Source organism: Hippopotamus amphibius, chromosome 1, assembly GCF_030028045.1.
Source record: "Hippopotamus amphibius kiboko isolate mHipAmp2 chromosome 1, mHipAmp2.hap2, whole genome shotgun sequence".
In the NCBI taxonomy this organism is placed as follows: domain Eukaryota; kingdom Metazoa; phylum Chordata; class Mammalia; order Artiodactyla; family Hippopotamidae; genus Hippopotamus; species Hippopotamus amphibius.
The window spans coordinates 156013412-156031654 of NC_080186.1; the positions used below are offsets into that span (position 1 = coordinate 156013412).

At 37.0% G+C, this 18243-nt stretch overlaps 1 protein-coding gene across 1 annotated transcript in view; it reads left to right on the forward strand.

Moving 5' to 3' along the window:
• LARS1 (leucyl-tRNA synthetase 1) overlaps window positions 1-18243 on the forward strand; it is a 61046-nt gene that overhangs the window by 7015 nt on the left and 35788 nt on the right. Inside the window, exons 3-12 of the mRNA XM_057732028.1 lie at window positions 2759-2846; window positions 3247-3327; window positions 5205-5342; window positions 8525-8686; window positions 9616-9728; window positions 11128-11191; window positions 12783-12850; window positions 12953-13178; window positions 15590-15677; window positions 15760-15836. Coding sequence (XP_057588011.1) covers window positions 2759-2846; window positions 3247-3327; window positions 5205-5342; window positions 8525-8686; window positions 9616-9728; window positions 11128-11191; window positions 12783-12850; window positions 12953-13178; window positions 15590-15677; window positions 15760-15836 — 1105 coding nt within the window. The remainder of the gene's footprint in view (window positions 1-2758; window positions 2847-3246; window positions 3328-5204; window positions 5343-8524; window positions 8687-9615; window positions 9729-11127; window positions 11192-12782; window positions 12851-12952; window positions 13179-15589; window positions 15678-15759; window positions 15837-18243) is intronic.

Genomic DNA, 18243 nt, shown 5'->3' on the forward strand with positions numbered 1-18243 from the left:
GAGCCACGACTACTGAGCCCATGTGCTGCAACTACTGAAGCCCGTGTGCCTAGAACCTGTGCTTCACAACAAGAGAAGCCACCGCAATGAGAAACCCAGCACCGCAATGAAGAGTAGCCCCTGCTCCCCACAACTAGAGAAAGCCTGTGTGCAGCAACGAAGGCCCAATGCAGCCAAAAATAAAATAAAATAAAAAAAAAATAAATGTTTAAAAAAAGAAAAAGAAAAGAAAAATATGCTTCTTAGAGTTTTGGAAATACAGTGACAAAAATAATAATAGTAGCTAATATATATATTTATAAATTTATAAATTTATTTATTTATTTATTGGCTGTATTGGGGCTTTGTTGCTGCACACGGGCTTTCTCTAGTTGCGGCGAGCAGGGGCTACTCTTCATTGTGGTGCATGGGTTCCTCATTGCGGTGGCTTCTCTTGTTGCGGAGCATGGGCTCTAGGCGCGTGAGCTTCAGTAGTTGTGGCACATGGGCTCAGTAGTTGTAGAGCATGGGATTAGTTGCTCTGCAGCATGTGGGATATTTGTGGAATCTTCCTAGAGCAGGGCTTGAACCTGTGTCTCCTGTATTGGCAGGCGGGTTCTTTTTTTTTAATTAATTAATTTTATTTATTTATTGGCTGCGTTGGGTCTTTGTTGCTGCACACAGGCTTTCTCTAGTTGCTGTGAGCAGGGGCTACTCTTCATTGTGGTGTGCAGGCTCCTCATTATAGTGGCTTCTCTTGTTGTGGAGCACAGGCCCTAGGTGTGTGGGCTTCAGTAGTTGTGGCACATGGGCTCAATAGTTGTGGCTCATGGGCTCTAGAGCACACTCTCAACAGTTGTGGCGCACGGGCTTAGTTGCTCCATGGCATGTGGAATCTTCCCAGAGCAGGGCTCGAACCTGTGTCCCCTGCATTGGCAGGCGGATTCTTAACTACTGCGCCACCTAGGAAGTCTCAACAGTAGCTAATATTGAACACGTATTGTTTAATATGCCAAGGCAATAAGAAATATGCCATTTTTTTAACATGCATATTTTCAGTTAATCTTAACACTTTAAGGTTACCAATATTTTAATTCTTGTTTTATTGATGAATATACTGAGAGACAGAGAGGTTATGTAACCAGTTTAAGGTTGCATAGCTAGGAATTGACAGGGTTTTGACTTCTTATCAGGACTTTCTGATTCCAAAGTTTATCCTTGCTACTAAGCTACACTCTAATGGATTTTTTTTTTTTTAAAGAGAGGAAAAGAATTTGCCTTAATACAAAGTCTCTGGTATTATACTTTAAATTATAATTTGAAGTTTCTATTTGGTTCTAGAATTTGGTCAAATCTAAGGTAAAGTAATCAACAGTGAATTAGAAAGCTCTTTTGCTCAGCAAACGAAAACATGCTGAAGAATCTTAGAAATATAACATTGAGTGGAAAAAGCAAATTGCAGAGTCTTTGTGAAGTAGACCAATTTTTTATAATGCTCACAAGTGAGTGAAATTAAGTGATGTATCGTTTAAGGTCCTAGACATATGTACACACTATTTAAAAACAAGGGAATGACAGAAGTCAATTTCAAGATAATGGTTATCTCTGGTGGGAGGGTGGGGAGGAGACACCGGTAGCTTCAGTGAGTTGATAAGTTGGCTAGTGTGTTTATGGGTATTCATTTTATTCTGGTTCATAACTTACATGTCTGTTAGATACACGTGATTTGTAAAAAAAGGAGTATAGCATAATACATTAAGCATCTTAAAAAGGTGCTTTTTAAGTGAATTTACCACATATTGTGTAATTTTGAGGATGTTTTACCTGAGGGACTTTGAATTGCTTTATGTATATTTAATGAAAGCATATCTCATTTAATCAGTAAAACATTAAATTCAGTTTCCCTATTAGTATATCATTTTTACTCAGTATTTTAGCTTAAGTTAAACCTCCAATATTTACTACAAGGATATTTAGTTCTTTAATAGCCACCTATAAATATCTTATATTTTCTAGATCAAAAATAAGTTTCAGGGCTTCCCTGGTATCACAGTGATTAATAATCTGGCTGCCAATGCAGGGGACTGGGGTTCCATCCCTAGTCCAGGAAGATCCCACATGCCTCGGAGCAACTAAGCCTGTGTGCCACAACTACTGAGCCTGCACTCTAGAGCCCATGAGCCACAACTGATGAGCCCATGCACCACAACTACTGAAGCCCATGCACCTAGAGCCCGAGCTCTGCAACAAGAGAAGCAGCTGCAATGAGAAGCCCACGTACTGCAATGAAGAGTAGCCCCTGCTCCCTGCAACTAGAGAAAGCCCACTCACAGCAATGAAGACCCACTGCAGCCAATAAATAAATAAATAAGTAAAATTTATTTTAAAAAAAGTTTCAATTTTAGAGAGCTTTTAATTTCTGGATTTATAAATTTAATTTTCAATGCCTTTTAAATAACTAAAATTTATTATTTTTATTTATTTGGTTGCGCTGGGTCTTAGTTGCAGCTTCAGGGCTCCTTAGTTGCAGCAGGCGGGCTCCTTAGTTGTGGCATGCATGTGGGATCTAGTTCCCTGACCAGGGATGAAACCTGGGCCGCTTGCATTGGGAGTGCAGAGTCTTAACCACACGCCACCAGGGAAGTCCCACAATTAAAATTTATAATTAAAATTTAAACAAGTTATTTATAGTAAGTGTTCCCATGACTTCACCCTTAATTGTAAAAGGAATTTAACATTTTCTTTTTTGTACTTTCTTTTTTACATGATTATTTTGCAGCAAGGACAAGTACTTTGTAACCTTCCCATATCCATATATGAATGGGCGCCTTCACTTGGGACACACGTTTTCTTTATCTAAATGTGAGGTAAAGATTCCGCTATGTTTAATATAATGGGATGGAGGGTCTTTAATAAGTACTATTTTGAAGAAAATGGCACCTATAGAATTTTTTTCCTGTTAAGGGAACTTAGAATTTCTTAATTTTAAGCATGGTTTTTATATTTAAGTAATTTAATTTTGCTTTTTTTGCATGCTATGTGTGTGTGTGTACAGGGGTCTAGGTATGTGTACATGTTCATAAGTAATTCCTAGGTTGGTGAAAAGACAGAATAAAAGGATAACTTTGGAATGACTATAAGATCTAACTGGTATTCTAAGGGAAGATGTGAAGCGGAAAATGAAACTGATGATCTTTGTGAAAAGTCAGAATTTTGTATTTGTCCAGCATTTAAATTTGTAGTTTAAATTTAATTTTCTTTCTGTAGTTTGCAGTAGGGTACCAGAGATTGAAAGGAAAAACTTGTCTGTATCCCTTTGGTTTACACTGCACTGGAATGCCTATTAAGGTAAGATTGCTTTTGGGATTGCTTTGTACTCTTTTTTTAGCTTAGAGCAAATAGTAATATTCAATTCAAGAGCTTGAAATAGGGTTTTCAAGTATGTACTTCTATATTATGTTACAGTGTTTTTTGAAATAAATTGAATTTATTATAGTGAAAATTAATTTTTAGAAAACATTTGAAGAAGTACTTAAAGGGCACATGTTAAAGTCTAAGTGATTTCTAAGTAATTTTGATATCTTTTGGTTACCTTATGTATTCATATTTCTGTTTTAGAATAGATAACTACTAACAAGTAAAATGGGCAGTGTTTTGTGCATTCATGGTGTATATAGCTGTTGGCATGAAATAATAAACAGTTCTATCATGTTTTGGTCATTTTTGCAAGTGTCTTAAATTTTTCATAAATTTATATTAAAAATAATTTTATGTAAAGAATGGGCAAGAAAACTACAGTTGAAAGGATTCCCTGAATCCTTGGGAATTGGAAAATTTAACTCTTATTTCTTTTTATTCTCCAGTCTTTTATTTTGAAAAATGTCTAACCAATAGGAAAGGTAAAAGGATAGTACAAGTGAGCACCCATGTACCCTTCACTTATAGTTACCAAGTATTAACATTCACTTATAGTTACCAGGTATTAATATATGCCACAGTTGCTCTCATCTGTCTCTCAGCATACATTACATGTGCTCTGTTTTCTCCCTTTTTCTGTGAACTCATTGAAAGTAAGTTGGCAGACATCATGACGTATCACCCCTAAACACTTAAGTTTGTATCTGTTGAGAACAAGGTCATTCTACATTGTCACAGTCCCATTATCCTCTCCAAGAAATTGAACATTAATATAATATTATCATTATCTAACCTGTAGTCAGATCTCTCTAGTTGTTCCAAAATGTCTTTTCTGGCGGTTTTTTACTTTTTATTTTGTGGATCACACGTTGCATTTGGTTATCACCAATACTACATTGGTGAGGTTGGAACTTCCCACTGTATGACATCAAAAGACATATAATGGCAGCTTGTGTCATTTTAGTGATATTAAGTTAATAACTGCCAGATTTCCTTATTCTAAAGGTAACTTTTCCCTTTTCTAATTAAAAGTAATCTGTGGGATGATATCTTAAGAGCCTCTGAATATCTGGTTACCCAATAACTCAGTGGTTTTAGCATCCTTTCATGAGCCTTGTCTTCAAATTATTGAATTTGTGGTTGTAAAATGGTGACTTTCTAGTTGTCTCACTTTCCCTGTTTATTAACTGAAATTCTTTGTAGAAACGTCCCCTCCCTTTTTTAAAATTCACAACCTATATTTGTATTTTTCTCATAACTTTAATACTGTCTCCTTGGTGTCATCTTTGTTTGTGACAGTGGACTCATTATGGTACAGCTGAAAAGAGTTGGGGTTGAAAGTGCAGGTTCATGTTATAATTCTGCAGCTTACTAGCTTTATAACCTTGGATAAATTGCTTCATCTTTCAGTGTCTGTTTTCTAACTTGATATAGCAGGCTAGTGGTGATAACTAATAGAGTGTATGTGACAGTAATTTTTAAATTGAGAGATGTAGTTATTAGAGTTGTTATTCAAAATGATAATACTATATCTTCTATATCTTTGTACTCCCAATGCTTAACATGTAGTATACTATGTTGAGTAGTTTGGGTATTGAATAAATGACTGCTGAGTAAATGAAGTAAATTAGTGAATTTTGGGTATATGATTTGTATCATATGAGTTTTCTATAATGATCTACTTATCCATAGATGTGTGGCAAAAAATTTCAGTCAGTTTTAGTTGGCCACAGAAACAACAAAAAAACTCAAATTGTTTCCACGTTGAATTTTTAACTTTACCATCTCTAATGTTGTGTTTTTTGTAGGCATGTGCTGATAAATTGAAAAGAGAAATAGAGCTTTATGGTTGCCCCCCTGATTTTCCAGATGAGGAAGAGGAAGAGGAAGAAATCAATGTTAAAACAGAAGATATAATAATTAAGGATAAAGCTAAAGGAAAAAAGGTTTGATGGTCTGATGATACTTATTTTGGTTGAAATTTTATATTTATATTTGTCTGACTTATATGTACATTCCTAGTACTAGCATAGTACATACCTAAAAAGTACTTAGTAATTTTTAAAAAGTAATAAAACAAAATTATCTTTCTCACTGTTTGATTGCCTTTTTTCCCCTTTGTACTTTACTTTGAAATAATTTTAGACTTAGAGAAGAATTACAAGATTGTTCAGGGTTCCCTTAGAATCTTAACCCAGTAACAGCTTATGTAACCATGGTACAGTCCTCAAAACTAAGAAACCGACATTCAGCAATACTGTTTAAGAAACTACAAACTTCATTTGGATTCACTGGTTTTTCCTCAATATCCTTATTCTGTTCCAAGATCCAACTGAAAATCCCATCTTGCATTTCCTTGTCATCTCTTCTTTTGTCTTGTCTTCTATAATCTTGGTACTTTTGCAGAATACTGGTCAGATAACTTAGAGAATGTCCCTCATTTTGGGTTTGTGTAATGCTGTCTCATGGGTGGATTGACAGGTGATGTGTCTTCAATGTATCATATCAGGGAGTATAAGATACCGATATGTCTTATTACTGGTGATGTTAAGCTTGATCATTTGGTTTAGGTGGTGTCTGTCAGGTTTTTTTCCTGTAAAGATTTCATTTTTTCCTTTGTAATTCATTGTATGTTTTGGGAGAGATACTTTGAGGCTGTGGAAATAACATCGTTTCTTTTTATTTATTTGCTCACTGATTTTAGCATTCATCAGTGAATCTTGCCTGCAACGGTTATTGCTACGTATTTTGTTCTAATGGTGATTTTCCGTTTTCCTCATTCCTTGTGCATTTATTACCTGGAATTCTTCTGAAAGGAAAAGTTGTTTTTTCTCCCCCATTTACTTATTTATTCACTTCATGTGGAGTCATGAATATTTATTCTTTGGGTTATAATCTAATACTATTGGGGTTTTATTGTTGAGTTATTGTTATTGCTCAAATTGTTCTACCATTGGCCATTGGAGGAATCTTTTAGGTTGGCTTCTGTGTCCATTTGACATGCCCCCATCTTTTCTTTTTTTTTTCTTTTTCTCTTTCTTTCTTTCCTTTTTTTTTTTTTTTTTTTTTTTTTTTGAGCACTTTCATACATTCAGGTGCCATGGGATGCTCCAGGCTCGTTTTGTATTTTCCCTGTTTTAGCCCCAGAGTCAGCCACTTTTCCAAGGAGTCCTTTTTCCTTTTATTGAAAAATGGTATTTAGAAACTAAGCTCTGAGTGCTAGGTCTGCTCATTATTTCTAGGTCCTCTCAGTAGAAAGAGCAAGGAAATATGTGTATGTCTGCTAACCCTGTTATATGTACTTGTCTATATTTATTTCTTTGTATTTTTTTAATGATTTTTTTTTAATTAATGCAAACTCACTCTTTCTTTCTTCCCTTCTTTCCTCCCTCCCTCCCTTCTTTCCTTTTTTCCTTCCTCTCTCTCTTCCTCCTTTCTTCCCTCCTTCCCTCCCTCCCTCCCACTCTCTCTCTCCCTTTCTCTTTTCTTTTCTTTCCTTTTCTTTTCTTTTCTCTTCTTTTCTTTTCTCTCCTTTTCTTTCTTCCTTTCCTTTCCTTTCCTTTCCTTTCCTTTCCTTTCCTTTCCTTTCCTTTCCTTTCCTTTCCTTTCCTTTCCTTTCCTTTCCTTTCCTTTTCTTTCTTTCTCTCTCTTTCTTTCTTTCACGTGCAGCTTGTGGGATCTTAGTTCCCCAACAAGAGATCAAAGCCACACCCACAGCAGTGAAAGTGGAGAGTCTTAACCATTGGATTACCAGGGAATTCCTGTATTTTGGCTTATTTTAAAAATTTTTTTCTTTTCCATTATGGTTTATTACAGGATATTGAATATAGTTCCCTGTACTATATAGTAGGACCTTGTTGTTTATCCGTTCTATGTATAATAGTTTGCACCTGCTAATCCCAAACTCCCAATTCACCCTTCTCTCACTCCCCCTCCCCTTTGGCAACCACAAGTCTGTTCTCTGTATCTGTGAGTCTGTTTGTTTCATAGATAAGTTCATTTGTGTCATATTTTAGATTATCCACATATAGGTGATATCCTATGGTATTTGTCTTTCTCTTTCTGTCTGTATTTTTCAAAAGTACATACTGATACCCCTGGCTCTATTAGCACCATGGGGCTCATTCTAGCATTCTCCCTTTGCTTATTTGTGATTTCTTTCTCCAATGGTAGGAAACCTAGTTCTCATTATTTACAGTGTATCTGTTATTTGTTCAGTTGTCTACCAGTAGTTTCAGAATTGCTAATCTATACCCCTGAGAGAAACAGTTTTACCAACTAAAGTACACTGGTTGTGTATAGTTCTTTTTGTCTTTAGAATCTAGTCAATTTGCTATTTTCCAAAGTTACGTATAAAGTTCTTTCTTTCCTGCTCCCTTTAGTGTGGTTATGTCATATATTGTAATACAGTTAGATAAATTTGTCACAGTCTGCTTTCCATCTTGGGTTGCTCCAACATCCTGGTCAATTTTTAAAAAAAAATTTACATGCAGTAAAATTTACTCTTTGTGGTATATCATTGTGTTGGTTTGACAAATGCATGGAATCATGTTTCTACCACCATAGTACCATACAGAGCAGTTCCTCAGCCCCCAAATTCCTTGTGCTACCTTTTTATAGTTTTATAGTTCAACTTTTTTGCCTACCTCTAGTCCCTGGCATGTGGTTCTCTTTTTGATATTGGTAAATATTGGAAAAGGAGGAAACTCTTATTCATAACTTAAAAAGATGCATTTCCTTGAAAAAAGGAAATAGAGAAGGTTCGGTGCTAAGATCTTATCTTCGTGATGTTAATTTTTTATGGTTCCACCCATGTATTAATAGTTATCTTTGGTGTCAGAATCCAGGTATCATACTATATGGTTTGGCAGAGAAAACAGTACATCCAATGAGTTCCCAATGCAGGGGGCCAGGGTTTTATCCCTGGTCAGGGAACTAGATCCCACATGCATGCCACAACTAAGACCTGGTGCAACCTGTAGTATTTTGACATGTCAACAGTATTGTTTTAGAATTAAAAAAAAACTACCAAATAGGATTATTCCCTTAAAATTATTGTGGTCCTGGAATTTGTTAACCAATTGTTAGTTGTTCTTTGATGGAGTTTGGTTTTGCTGGTTATTTTCAGAGTAAAGCTGCTGCTAAAGCTGGATCTTCTAAATATCAGTGGGATATTATGAAATCCCTTGGTCTGTCTGATGAAGAGATAGTCAAATTTTCTGAAGCAGAACATTGGCTTGAATATTTCCCACCTCTGGCTGTACAGGATCTGAAGAGAATGGGTTTGAAGGTATGCCCATCACCCCCATAGTTCAAGAAAATATGAAGAACACATTTATGTTTGTGTGATTGTGTGAGATTTGGACCACCTCTTAATTTAGAATAATATATACCACCAGTATTCCATTAATGACTCGGTTCTTTTATTATCAGATTGGGACCATATGGACCTCGATGTAAGCAATGAAATACTTCAATATTTGTTGTTTTATAATGTATATAGATATATTAGCAATTAGTAGAAAGGAATTCTATTCAAAGAATATGAAGAAGCCCACAATATTGTAAATCAACTATACTTCAATAAAATTAAAAAAAAAAAAAAAGATATGGGGACTTTCCTGGTGGTGCAGTGGATGAGACTCCGTGCTCCCAGTGCAGGGGGCCAGGGTTCGATCCCTGATCAGGGAACTAGATCCCACATGCATGCCACAACTAATAGTTTGCGTGCCAAAACTAAGACCTGGCGCAACCAAATAAATAAATATTTAAAAAAAAAACAAACCACATCCTTTATTAAAAAAAAATATATGAAGAAGCCCAAATGTAGCTTGAATATTTAGGGATATGTAAAGGTGTTATGTAAATGATCCTTCTTATAATTCCTGTATGTTTAATATATACATATATTAAATATATGATAATATATTATATATATATATTATTAAATAATATACATATATTCAATAATATACACATATTTAATATATATTCCTGTGTTTAAAAACTTACATACTAAGCACAAATTAATGTAATAATTGTGATGTGTTATATATTTAATAGGTGAAACTTGAAATTTTTTGGTTTGCTTTTGATATTTGATATAATTCGAAGTTGGAAAATAAGGAGTAGAAGAGTAAATAATTGATTATGGGAATTCCCATTCGTAGAGACCATCGAAATTTCTCAAAAATTACGTTTTCCTTTCTCCTCCTATAGGTAGACTGGCGTCGTTCCTTCATCACCACTGATGTTAATCCTTACTATGATTCGTTTGTCAGGTGGCAGTTTTTAACATTGAGAGAAAGAAGCAAAATTAAATTTGGGAAGCGGTGAGTTTGTTCTCCTTTGATATAATAAAGCAAAAATTATATAATTCCTGCATTGTAATTCAGTGTGCCCCAGAACCTACTTTTTTCCATTATCTTTTCTCTTTTTATAATTTCTCTTTTTTTTCTCGTTTCCTTTGTTTTACTTTTTGTCTGGCCAGTGTCTATTTCTCTGAGCTGCTTACTGTTTGTAACAGATAGAACCAGGGAGAATAGGAGTCTCACTAAAGTCTCTTTTATGGTCTCACTAAAGATTCTCTTAAGTATTCTAGCCAAGTAGAAAGATAATTTTATTTGTTTTAGTTTATCCTTTTGCTCTATAAATTGTTCTATAAAGTTCTTCCCTTGATTATATGGATTCATTAAAAGCTATTTGCATTTTAAAAGCAAATTTATATTTTACGGTCTTCTGTTTCATACCACAAAGCTAAGATCAGTGAATATTTTTCAGTGGTATTACCTTTTTTAAAAAATTTATTTAATTAATTAATTTATTGGTTGCATTGGGTCTTTTAAAATTAATTAATTAATTAATTTTTATTTATTGGCTGCGTTGGGTCTTCGTTGCTGCACAGGGGCTTTCTCTAGTTGCTGAGAGCGGGGGCTACTCTTCATTGTGGTGCGCAGGCTCCTCATTGTAGTGGCTTCTCTTGCTGTGGAGCACGGGCCCTAGGTACGTGGGCTTCAATAGTTGCGGCACATGGGCTCAGTAGTTGTGGCTCACGGGCTCTAGAGCACAGGCTCAATAGTTGTGGCGCATGGGCTTAGTTGCTCCGTGGCATGTGGAATCTTCCCAGGGCAGGGCTTGAACCCATGTCCCCTGCACTGGCAGGCGGATTCTTTACCACTGCGCCACCTAGGAAGTCCGGTTGCATTGGGTCTCTACTGCTGCGCGTGGGCTTTTTCTAATTGTGGCAAGTGGGGGCTAGTCTTCGTTGTGTGTGGGCTTCTCATTGCTGTGGCTTCTCTTGTTGCAGAGCACGGGCTCTAGGCCCTAGGGCTTCAGTAGTTGTGGCACGTGGGCTCAATAATTGTGTCTCACGGGCTCTACAGCGCAGGCTCAGTAGTTGCGGAGCATGGGCTTAGTTACTCTGTGGCATGTGGGATCTTCCTAGACAGGGCTTGAACCCATGTCCCCTACATTGGCAGGTGGATTCTAAACCACTGTGCCACCAGGGAAGTCCCAGTGGTATTACCTTTGATGAAGACAGAAAGCTTTCATTAAATAACACTGTTGGCAGTGGAACTCCCCATAAAAGCATAAAAATGATGTAGACATCTGCGCAGTTAGAAGTTTTAGTTAGAAGAAATATTGCAGAATGTTAGGAGCAACACCAACAAATATGTTCAGATAAAACTTGTATGTTATAATAATATTTGTCACTTATTATTTATCTTTTAGGTATACCATTTATTCTCCAAAAGATGGACAGCCGTGTATGGATCATGACAGACAAACTGGAGAGGTAATTATTTGTGACATAGAGTAGCTATTGTTAGTAATTCTTAATATGGGCATGGAGTTTAAGAAATAGATCAGAAACCTAAAAATAACTTTATTCTAGTGCTGAAGTGTATAGTCATGATACTCTGGTGGCTGTTAAGACTGAGGCAGAATGTCATCATAAGTACCTGTGTCTTGTCTAGGACCTTGCTACTCCAAGAGTGGCACTAGGTTCAGCTGCATCAGCTTGTGTTAGAAAAGCATATTCTTTTTCTTGTTTTTTTTGTTTGCTTTGTTTTTTGTTTTTTTTGACTGCTCTGCGTGGCTTGCAGGAATCTCTGACCAGGGATCAAACCCTGACCCTCAGCAGTGAAAGTGCAGAGTCCTAACCACGGGATAGCCAGGGAATTCCTAGAAAAGCAGATTCTTGAACCTCACCCCCAAATTGCTGAATCAGAAGCTCTGGGAGTGGGGCCCAGGAGTCTGTCTTTTAACATGTTCTCAGTGTGATTCATATGCCTGCTAATGTTTGAGAAGCACTGCTTGAAGGGTGCACTGCTCTAAAAGGAGAGCATGAGGAAAGGTAATGAGCTATGTGGTTGACTGATGTACACAGATTCCATTTGTACTTGCTTTGGTCACATGCCTACTTACTTATTTCCAAAGTACTTCTAGCCATGCATGACATCAGTCATTCTACATTCCTGTAGGACACATTAGTGACATTGTTCCTTGTAATACTTGAATGAAGCAAGGGTAAGTCATTCGCCTAAAGCCTTGGCATAGTAAATCAACAGCAATGCGGGATCTGAACTTTGCAGTCCCTATGAGTGGGTCATTCTTTGTTACCACCTTTGAACACGTTTGTAGTCTAGCAACTACCTTTCAAAATCAGCCTTCAATTATGATGTAACTTATCTGATAGAAGTGAGAGTTGATCAAAATTTTGAAAGATTTGAGAGCCTTCAGAAGGCCCAGTTTACTATGTTAAGCTTTAATGTAGTGAAAGCTAGCAATATCCTAAATTTCAGTAGTACATCATAGTTTTTCAAAGCATTTTGCTGTCATTATTTTAGGTGTTCCTTAGGACAGTCCTTTGTGAAGCACAGCACAGTTATTTGATAGCTAAGGAAATGAAAGCTAGAGTGATTGTGACTCCACAAGTAAGGGCCTAAGCTAGATTTCGAATGCACATCATCTGACCCCTGGTCCAGTGTATGTCTGTAATGACTGCTCTGTAGGACTGATGTTGATTGTATCTTCTAACTCCCATTTTGGCAACCTCTTTTTGCTGATTAATCCAAGTCGCTTTCTCCCCACCCCCCATTCCTCCCTCTCAAGGGAGCTCTTAGCATATCTTACTACAGTCTGGGCCTCCTTGACCAGTTCTGGTCTGGTGTGGGGTGGAATGGTGGTCTTCCCTGTCATTTCTTACACATTAGGCTTCCATATGGTGAGCACACCAATGGCAATGTCTTCATGAGAAGAAAGAATTATTCTAAGAATGCAGGAACCCATCTTAGAAATTTGAATCAGATCTCTCACATAGATTAGTAGGTTTAATCCAAGTCTTTTTTTCTCCCTCAAATTTTTGTTTTGTTTATTTTGTTTAGGGTGTTGGACCTCAGGAATATACTTTGATCAAGTTGAAAGTGCTTGAGCCATACCCATCCAAATTAAGGTAGGTTTGGTGAAGAATTATTGCTTCATGTTTTTGAAATATCAGATAGTTGTGATAGAATCCATAACATTTTTTGCATAAATGTATATTTTTTCTTCGTAGTGGCTTGAAAGGGAAAAATATCTTCTTGGTAGCTGCTACTCTCAGACCTGAGACCATGTTTGGACAGACAAACTGTTGGGTTCGCCCTGATATGAAGTACATCGGATTTGAGACAGTGAATGGTGATATATTCATCTGCACCCAAAGAGCTGCAAGGAATATGTCATACCAGGGCTTTACCAAGGACAATGGAGTGGTGCCTGTTGTGAAAGAGTTAATGGGAGAGGTAAGTTGGATAGCAGAGTTTAGTTTAGTGTGTAAATTTAGAGGAAAATATCAAAAATGAAGCTTGAGAAAAGAACATTTAAAAAAAGTTTTGAGGTATACGTACAGTCAAATGTGTAAGTCATAAGTGTGTATTTTGGTGCATTTTCAAAAGTGTATACACCCATGTAAGCACCATCCAAATTAAGATATAGAACAGTTCCAGCATTCCAGAAGGTTCTCTCATGTCCATTTCACAGCACTGTTGAGCCCGCCTCTGCAGAGGTAACCGCTGCTGTGACTTCGGTCACTAAAGATTAGTTGCTCTTCTTGAACTTTACATAGTGGAATTGTATAGTCTGTACTTTTTTGTGTCTAGCTTTTTTGGCTCAACACGATGCCTGTGAAATTCATCCATGTTGTGAGTAGGAGTAGTTTGTTTTTTTTTTAATTGCTGTGGCGTATTCATTGTGTGTATCAGTAAAATAGCATTTTTGAGTCTTACCTTTCAGCTCAGCAACTGTCTGGTTGAAAAATACAGATAGTCCTCCCCAAGAAATTTAATAGCTGTGGTAGACATTATATTATTTTTTTAATATGATTACCTACATTCCTGGTATAGAATTGCAGCTGCTTTTTTTCTGAAAAGGAAGTCTTGGTTGCTCTTAACTATATCTGGATGGTTACATAGCTCTTATCCTTAGATGAGATCCTCATTTTATTTACTTATTGGTATTTTTGAGTGTTTTTTATTCCCCTTGGTAAATACTGATCTTTGGCATCTTAAATAATCTTTTAAAAAAGAAAAATATGAGTAGAATGCCATCTCAATTTTCCTTTTGAATTGGACTTTTATTTCTTGTTTTGTGAACTTATTTTTTGACTAGATTATTAAATATTCATAAGACTCAAAAGACAAAAAGTAGAAATTCCCTGGCGGTTCAGTGGTTAGGACTCTGTGCTTTCACTGCCGAGGGTGTAGGTTCAAGCTCTGATTGGGGAAGTAAGATCCCACAAGCTGCGCAGCATGGCCAAAAAAAAAAAAAAAAAAAAAAAAAAGAAAAGATACACAAAGTAGTCCCAGTCACTCAATTCTTCCATCCATAGGCAGTCAGTAAAATCACTGTCTTGTGTATCCTTCCAGAAGTATTTCATGTATGTGCAAGCAAATACATATATGTATTCTTTTGCCTTTTCTACACACAAATGGCAGTGTATTTTATCACATTGTTCTGTGTTTTACTTTCTTTTTTACTTAACTATATCCTGGTAATCATTTTATCAGTAGGTAAACATCTTCCTTGTTCTCTCTTTTTTTTTTTTTTTGGCTGTGCCTTGCAGCTTGCGGAATTAGTTCCCCATCAGGGATTGAACCTGGGCCCTCAGCAGCGACAGCTCAGAGTCCTAACTACTGGACCACCAGGGAATGAATTCCCTTTGTTCTTTTTTTTTAATGTTACACAGTATTCCATTGTTTGGCTGTGCCACAAATTATTTAATGATTTTCTGTAATGGATATTTGAATTGTTCCTTCTGTTATAAGCAGTGCTTCCACATCTCATTAGCTCCTGATGTTACAGTTCTGTCTGAGAAGCTTTTGGGAACAGTATTAACGACACAATTTTTTTCCCGTTCTTACATGCAACTTCTTTCCTTGTTAATTTAGGCAGACTCTGAAATGAGGAAAGTGGGTGGTATAAATTAAAAAATAGGTGTCAGTCTTTATGACTGTTACGATATTTAGCCTTTATCCATATGACTGTAAATTCCATAAGCTGCTTATGTATATGAATAAAGTGGAATGGGTGGGAACTGTATGGAATTGAAAAGTGCATTCCTTAGCTAAACAAGCAGCTGCAAGCTATTCGTTGATATATGAGGATATGGGTCCAGTATTGTCAGATCTTCTGATTTTTTTGTTTGTTTGTTTTAAAGAGAAACTAGATACATCTTTTTAATTCCGTTTGTCTTCATAATTATCATTTAAAATAGGTACAGTATTGTATCTTGTTGATGTCTCATATTTTATTAAGTGATTTTTTTATTATTTAAAGATTTAGTTTCCAGGTTTTGCTAATGTAGCTAACACAGCATTGGGCAGATTCTCAAAGAAAAACTAATTTGTTTTCCTTTGAGGTAAATTCCTGGGATTGGATTGCTGGGTCCAAGTTGTGTGAACATTGCTATGAATTCCTATATTGTTTTCCTCAAGGTATACAGTGTTAAAAGCAGTGTATTAGTGTACTGATTTCCTCATAACCATACAAGATTTGGGTATTATAATTATTTTCAATTATTTTTAGTCTAGTAGGTATAAAAGGATGAGTGTTGTTGATTATTAGCTTCTCAGGGCTTAAAACATTAACATTGTTTTAAATTCTAATGATTAGAATAAGTTACTTCCTCTTTATGCTGATCTTTTTCCTTACGTAGGATATTCTTGGTGCATCACTTTCTGCACCTTTAACATCTTATAAGGTGATCTATGTTCTCCCAATGCTCACCATCAAGGAGGATAAAGGTAAAGAGTTTGATTCTTTCTAGAAATTCTTTGGGAAGCACGTTCTGGTGGTATTAGTTAATTCTACATTTTCTTTTGTAAGGCACTGGTGTGGTCTCAAGTGTTCCTTCTGACTCCCCTGATGATTTTGCTGCCTTGAGAGACTTGAAGAAAAAGCAAGTGAGTGTCTGTGTTTCATGTTCCTATTTCCTCTTCATTGTCTCATTGATTAGGTATCACTGAACTAACTATTGGATTAGGCTAAAAAGCTGTGCATGTATCTTTGAAATACTATCTTTAACCTGTTCCTTTTCTTTTTTTATAGTTTTTTTCTATATCTGTGTCTATTTCTGTTGCAGTCTGTATGTTTGTTTTTTTAATTTATTTTTAGCTGCATTGGGTCTTTGTTGCTGCGTGCAGGCTTTCTCTAGTTGTGGTGAGTGGGGGCTACTCTTTGTTGTGGTGATTTCTCTTGTTGCAGAGCATGGGCTCTAGGCGTGCAAGGTTCAGTAGTTGCAGCACGAGGGCTTCAGTCATTGTGGCGTGTGTGCTCAGTAGCTGTGGCACACTGGCTTAGTTGCTCCATGGCATATGGGATCTTCCCAGACCAGGGATCGAATCCATGTCTCCTGCATTGACAGGCGGATTCTTAACCACTGTGCCAACAGGGAATTTCCCCCTATGATTTGAATTTTAAATATCAAAATAATATTTCATAGAATCTTTTTTTTTTTTCTGGGCTGTGCTGCATGGCCTGTGGGATCTTAGTTCCCGGACCAGGGATCAAATCTACATCCCCCCTCCACCCCGGCCCAGGTGTGAAGTCTTAACCACTGGACCGCAAGTCCCCAAAGAATCTTTTCTTTTTTAATTTCATTATTAAAAAAATTTTTTTTATTTTAATTCTTTTGCCTGCATTCGGTCTTCATTGCTGCGCTTGGGCTTTCTCTAGTTGCGGTGAGTGGGGGCTACTCTTCACTGTGGTGGCTGTCTTGTTGCAGAGCACAGGCTCTAGGCGAGTGAGTTCAATAGTTGCAGTGCTCGGGCTCAGTAGTTGTGGCTCATGGGCTGTAGTTGCTCTGCGGCATGTGAGATCTTCCTGGACCAGGGATTGAACCTGTGTCCCCTGCATTGGCAGGCAGATTCTTAGCCACTGCACCACCAGGGAAGTCTCAGAATCTTAAAGACTTATTTTTTTAAAGCAGTTTTAGGTTCATAATAAAAATTGAGAGGGAGGTACAGAGATCTCCCATATACCCCCTGCTTCAACACTTGCATAGCCTACCCCATTATTAGTATCACACACCAGAATGGTACATTTTTTTACCAAAGATGAACCTACATTGACACATCGTAATAATCCAAAGTCCATAGTTTACCTTAGGGTTCACTCTTGGTGTTGTACTGTGGGTTTGGACAAATGTATAATGAGATGTCGATCATTATGATACACAGAGGATTTTCACTGCCTTAAAAATCCTCTGTGCTCTTCTTCTTTATCTCTCCTCCCTCCTACCCCTGGCAACCACTGACCCTTTTTTTTTTTAAATTAATTAATTATTTTGGCTCTGCTAGGTGTTAGTCATGGCACTCGGGATCTTTAGTTGCAGCACTTGGGATCTTTAGTTATGGCATGTGAGATCTAGTTCCCTGACCAGGGATCGAATCCAGACCTCCTGCGTTGGGAGTGAGGAGTCTTAACTACTGGACCACCAGAGAAGTCCCCACTGATCTTTTATTATTTATTTATTTATTTATCTATTTATTTATTTCTCTAGTTGTAGTGAGCAGGGGCTACTCTTTGATGTGGTGCATGGGCTTCTCATGTGGTGGCTTCTCTTACTGCTCTTACCTAGAGCTCAGGCTCTAGGTGCATGGCCTTCAGTAGTTGCAGCATGCGAGCTCAGTAGTTGTGGCTCATAGGCTTAGTTGCTCCGTGGCATGTGGAATCTTCCCAGACCAGGGATCAAACCTGTGTTCCCCGCATTGGCAGGTGGATTCTTAACCACTGCGCCACCAGGGAAGTCCCCCACTGATCTTTTTAATTGTCGCCATAGTTTTACCTTTCCAGAGAGTCATATAGTTGGAACCACACAGTATGTAGTCTTCTTAGATTTTCTTTCAATTAGCAATATGTATTTAAAGTGTCTCATGTCTTTTCATAGCTTGATAGCATATTTCTTTTTAGCACTGAATAATATTCTGTTGTCTGGATGTACATTTATTTATTCACCTACTGAAGAACATCTTGGTTGCTAACAAGCGTTGGCAGCTTTATGAGGAAAGCTGCTATAAACATCCATGTGCAGGATTTTGAATGGACAGCACTTTTGTGTAAACAGCAAGGAGCGTGATTGCTGGATCAAATGGTAAAAGTATGTGTAATTTTGTAAGAAACCACCAAACTGTCTTCCAAATTGGCTGTACCATTTTACATTCTTACCAGCAATGTATGGTAGTTCCTGTTTCTCCACATCCTTTGTCAGCATTTGGTATTGTCAGTATTCCAGATTTTGGCCATTGTAATTGGTGTGTATCTCATTGTTTTATTTTGCATTTTTTTGATGACAGATGTGCTTATTTGCCA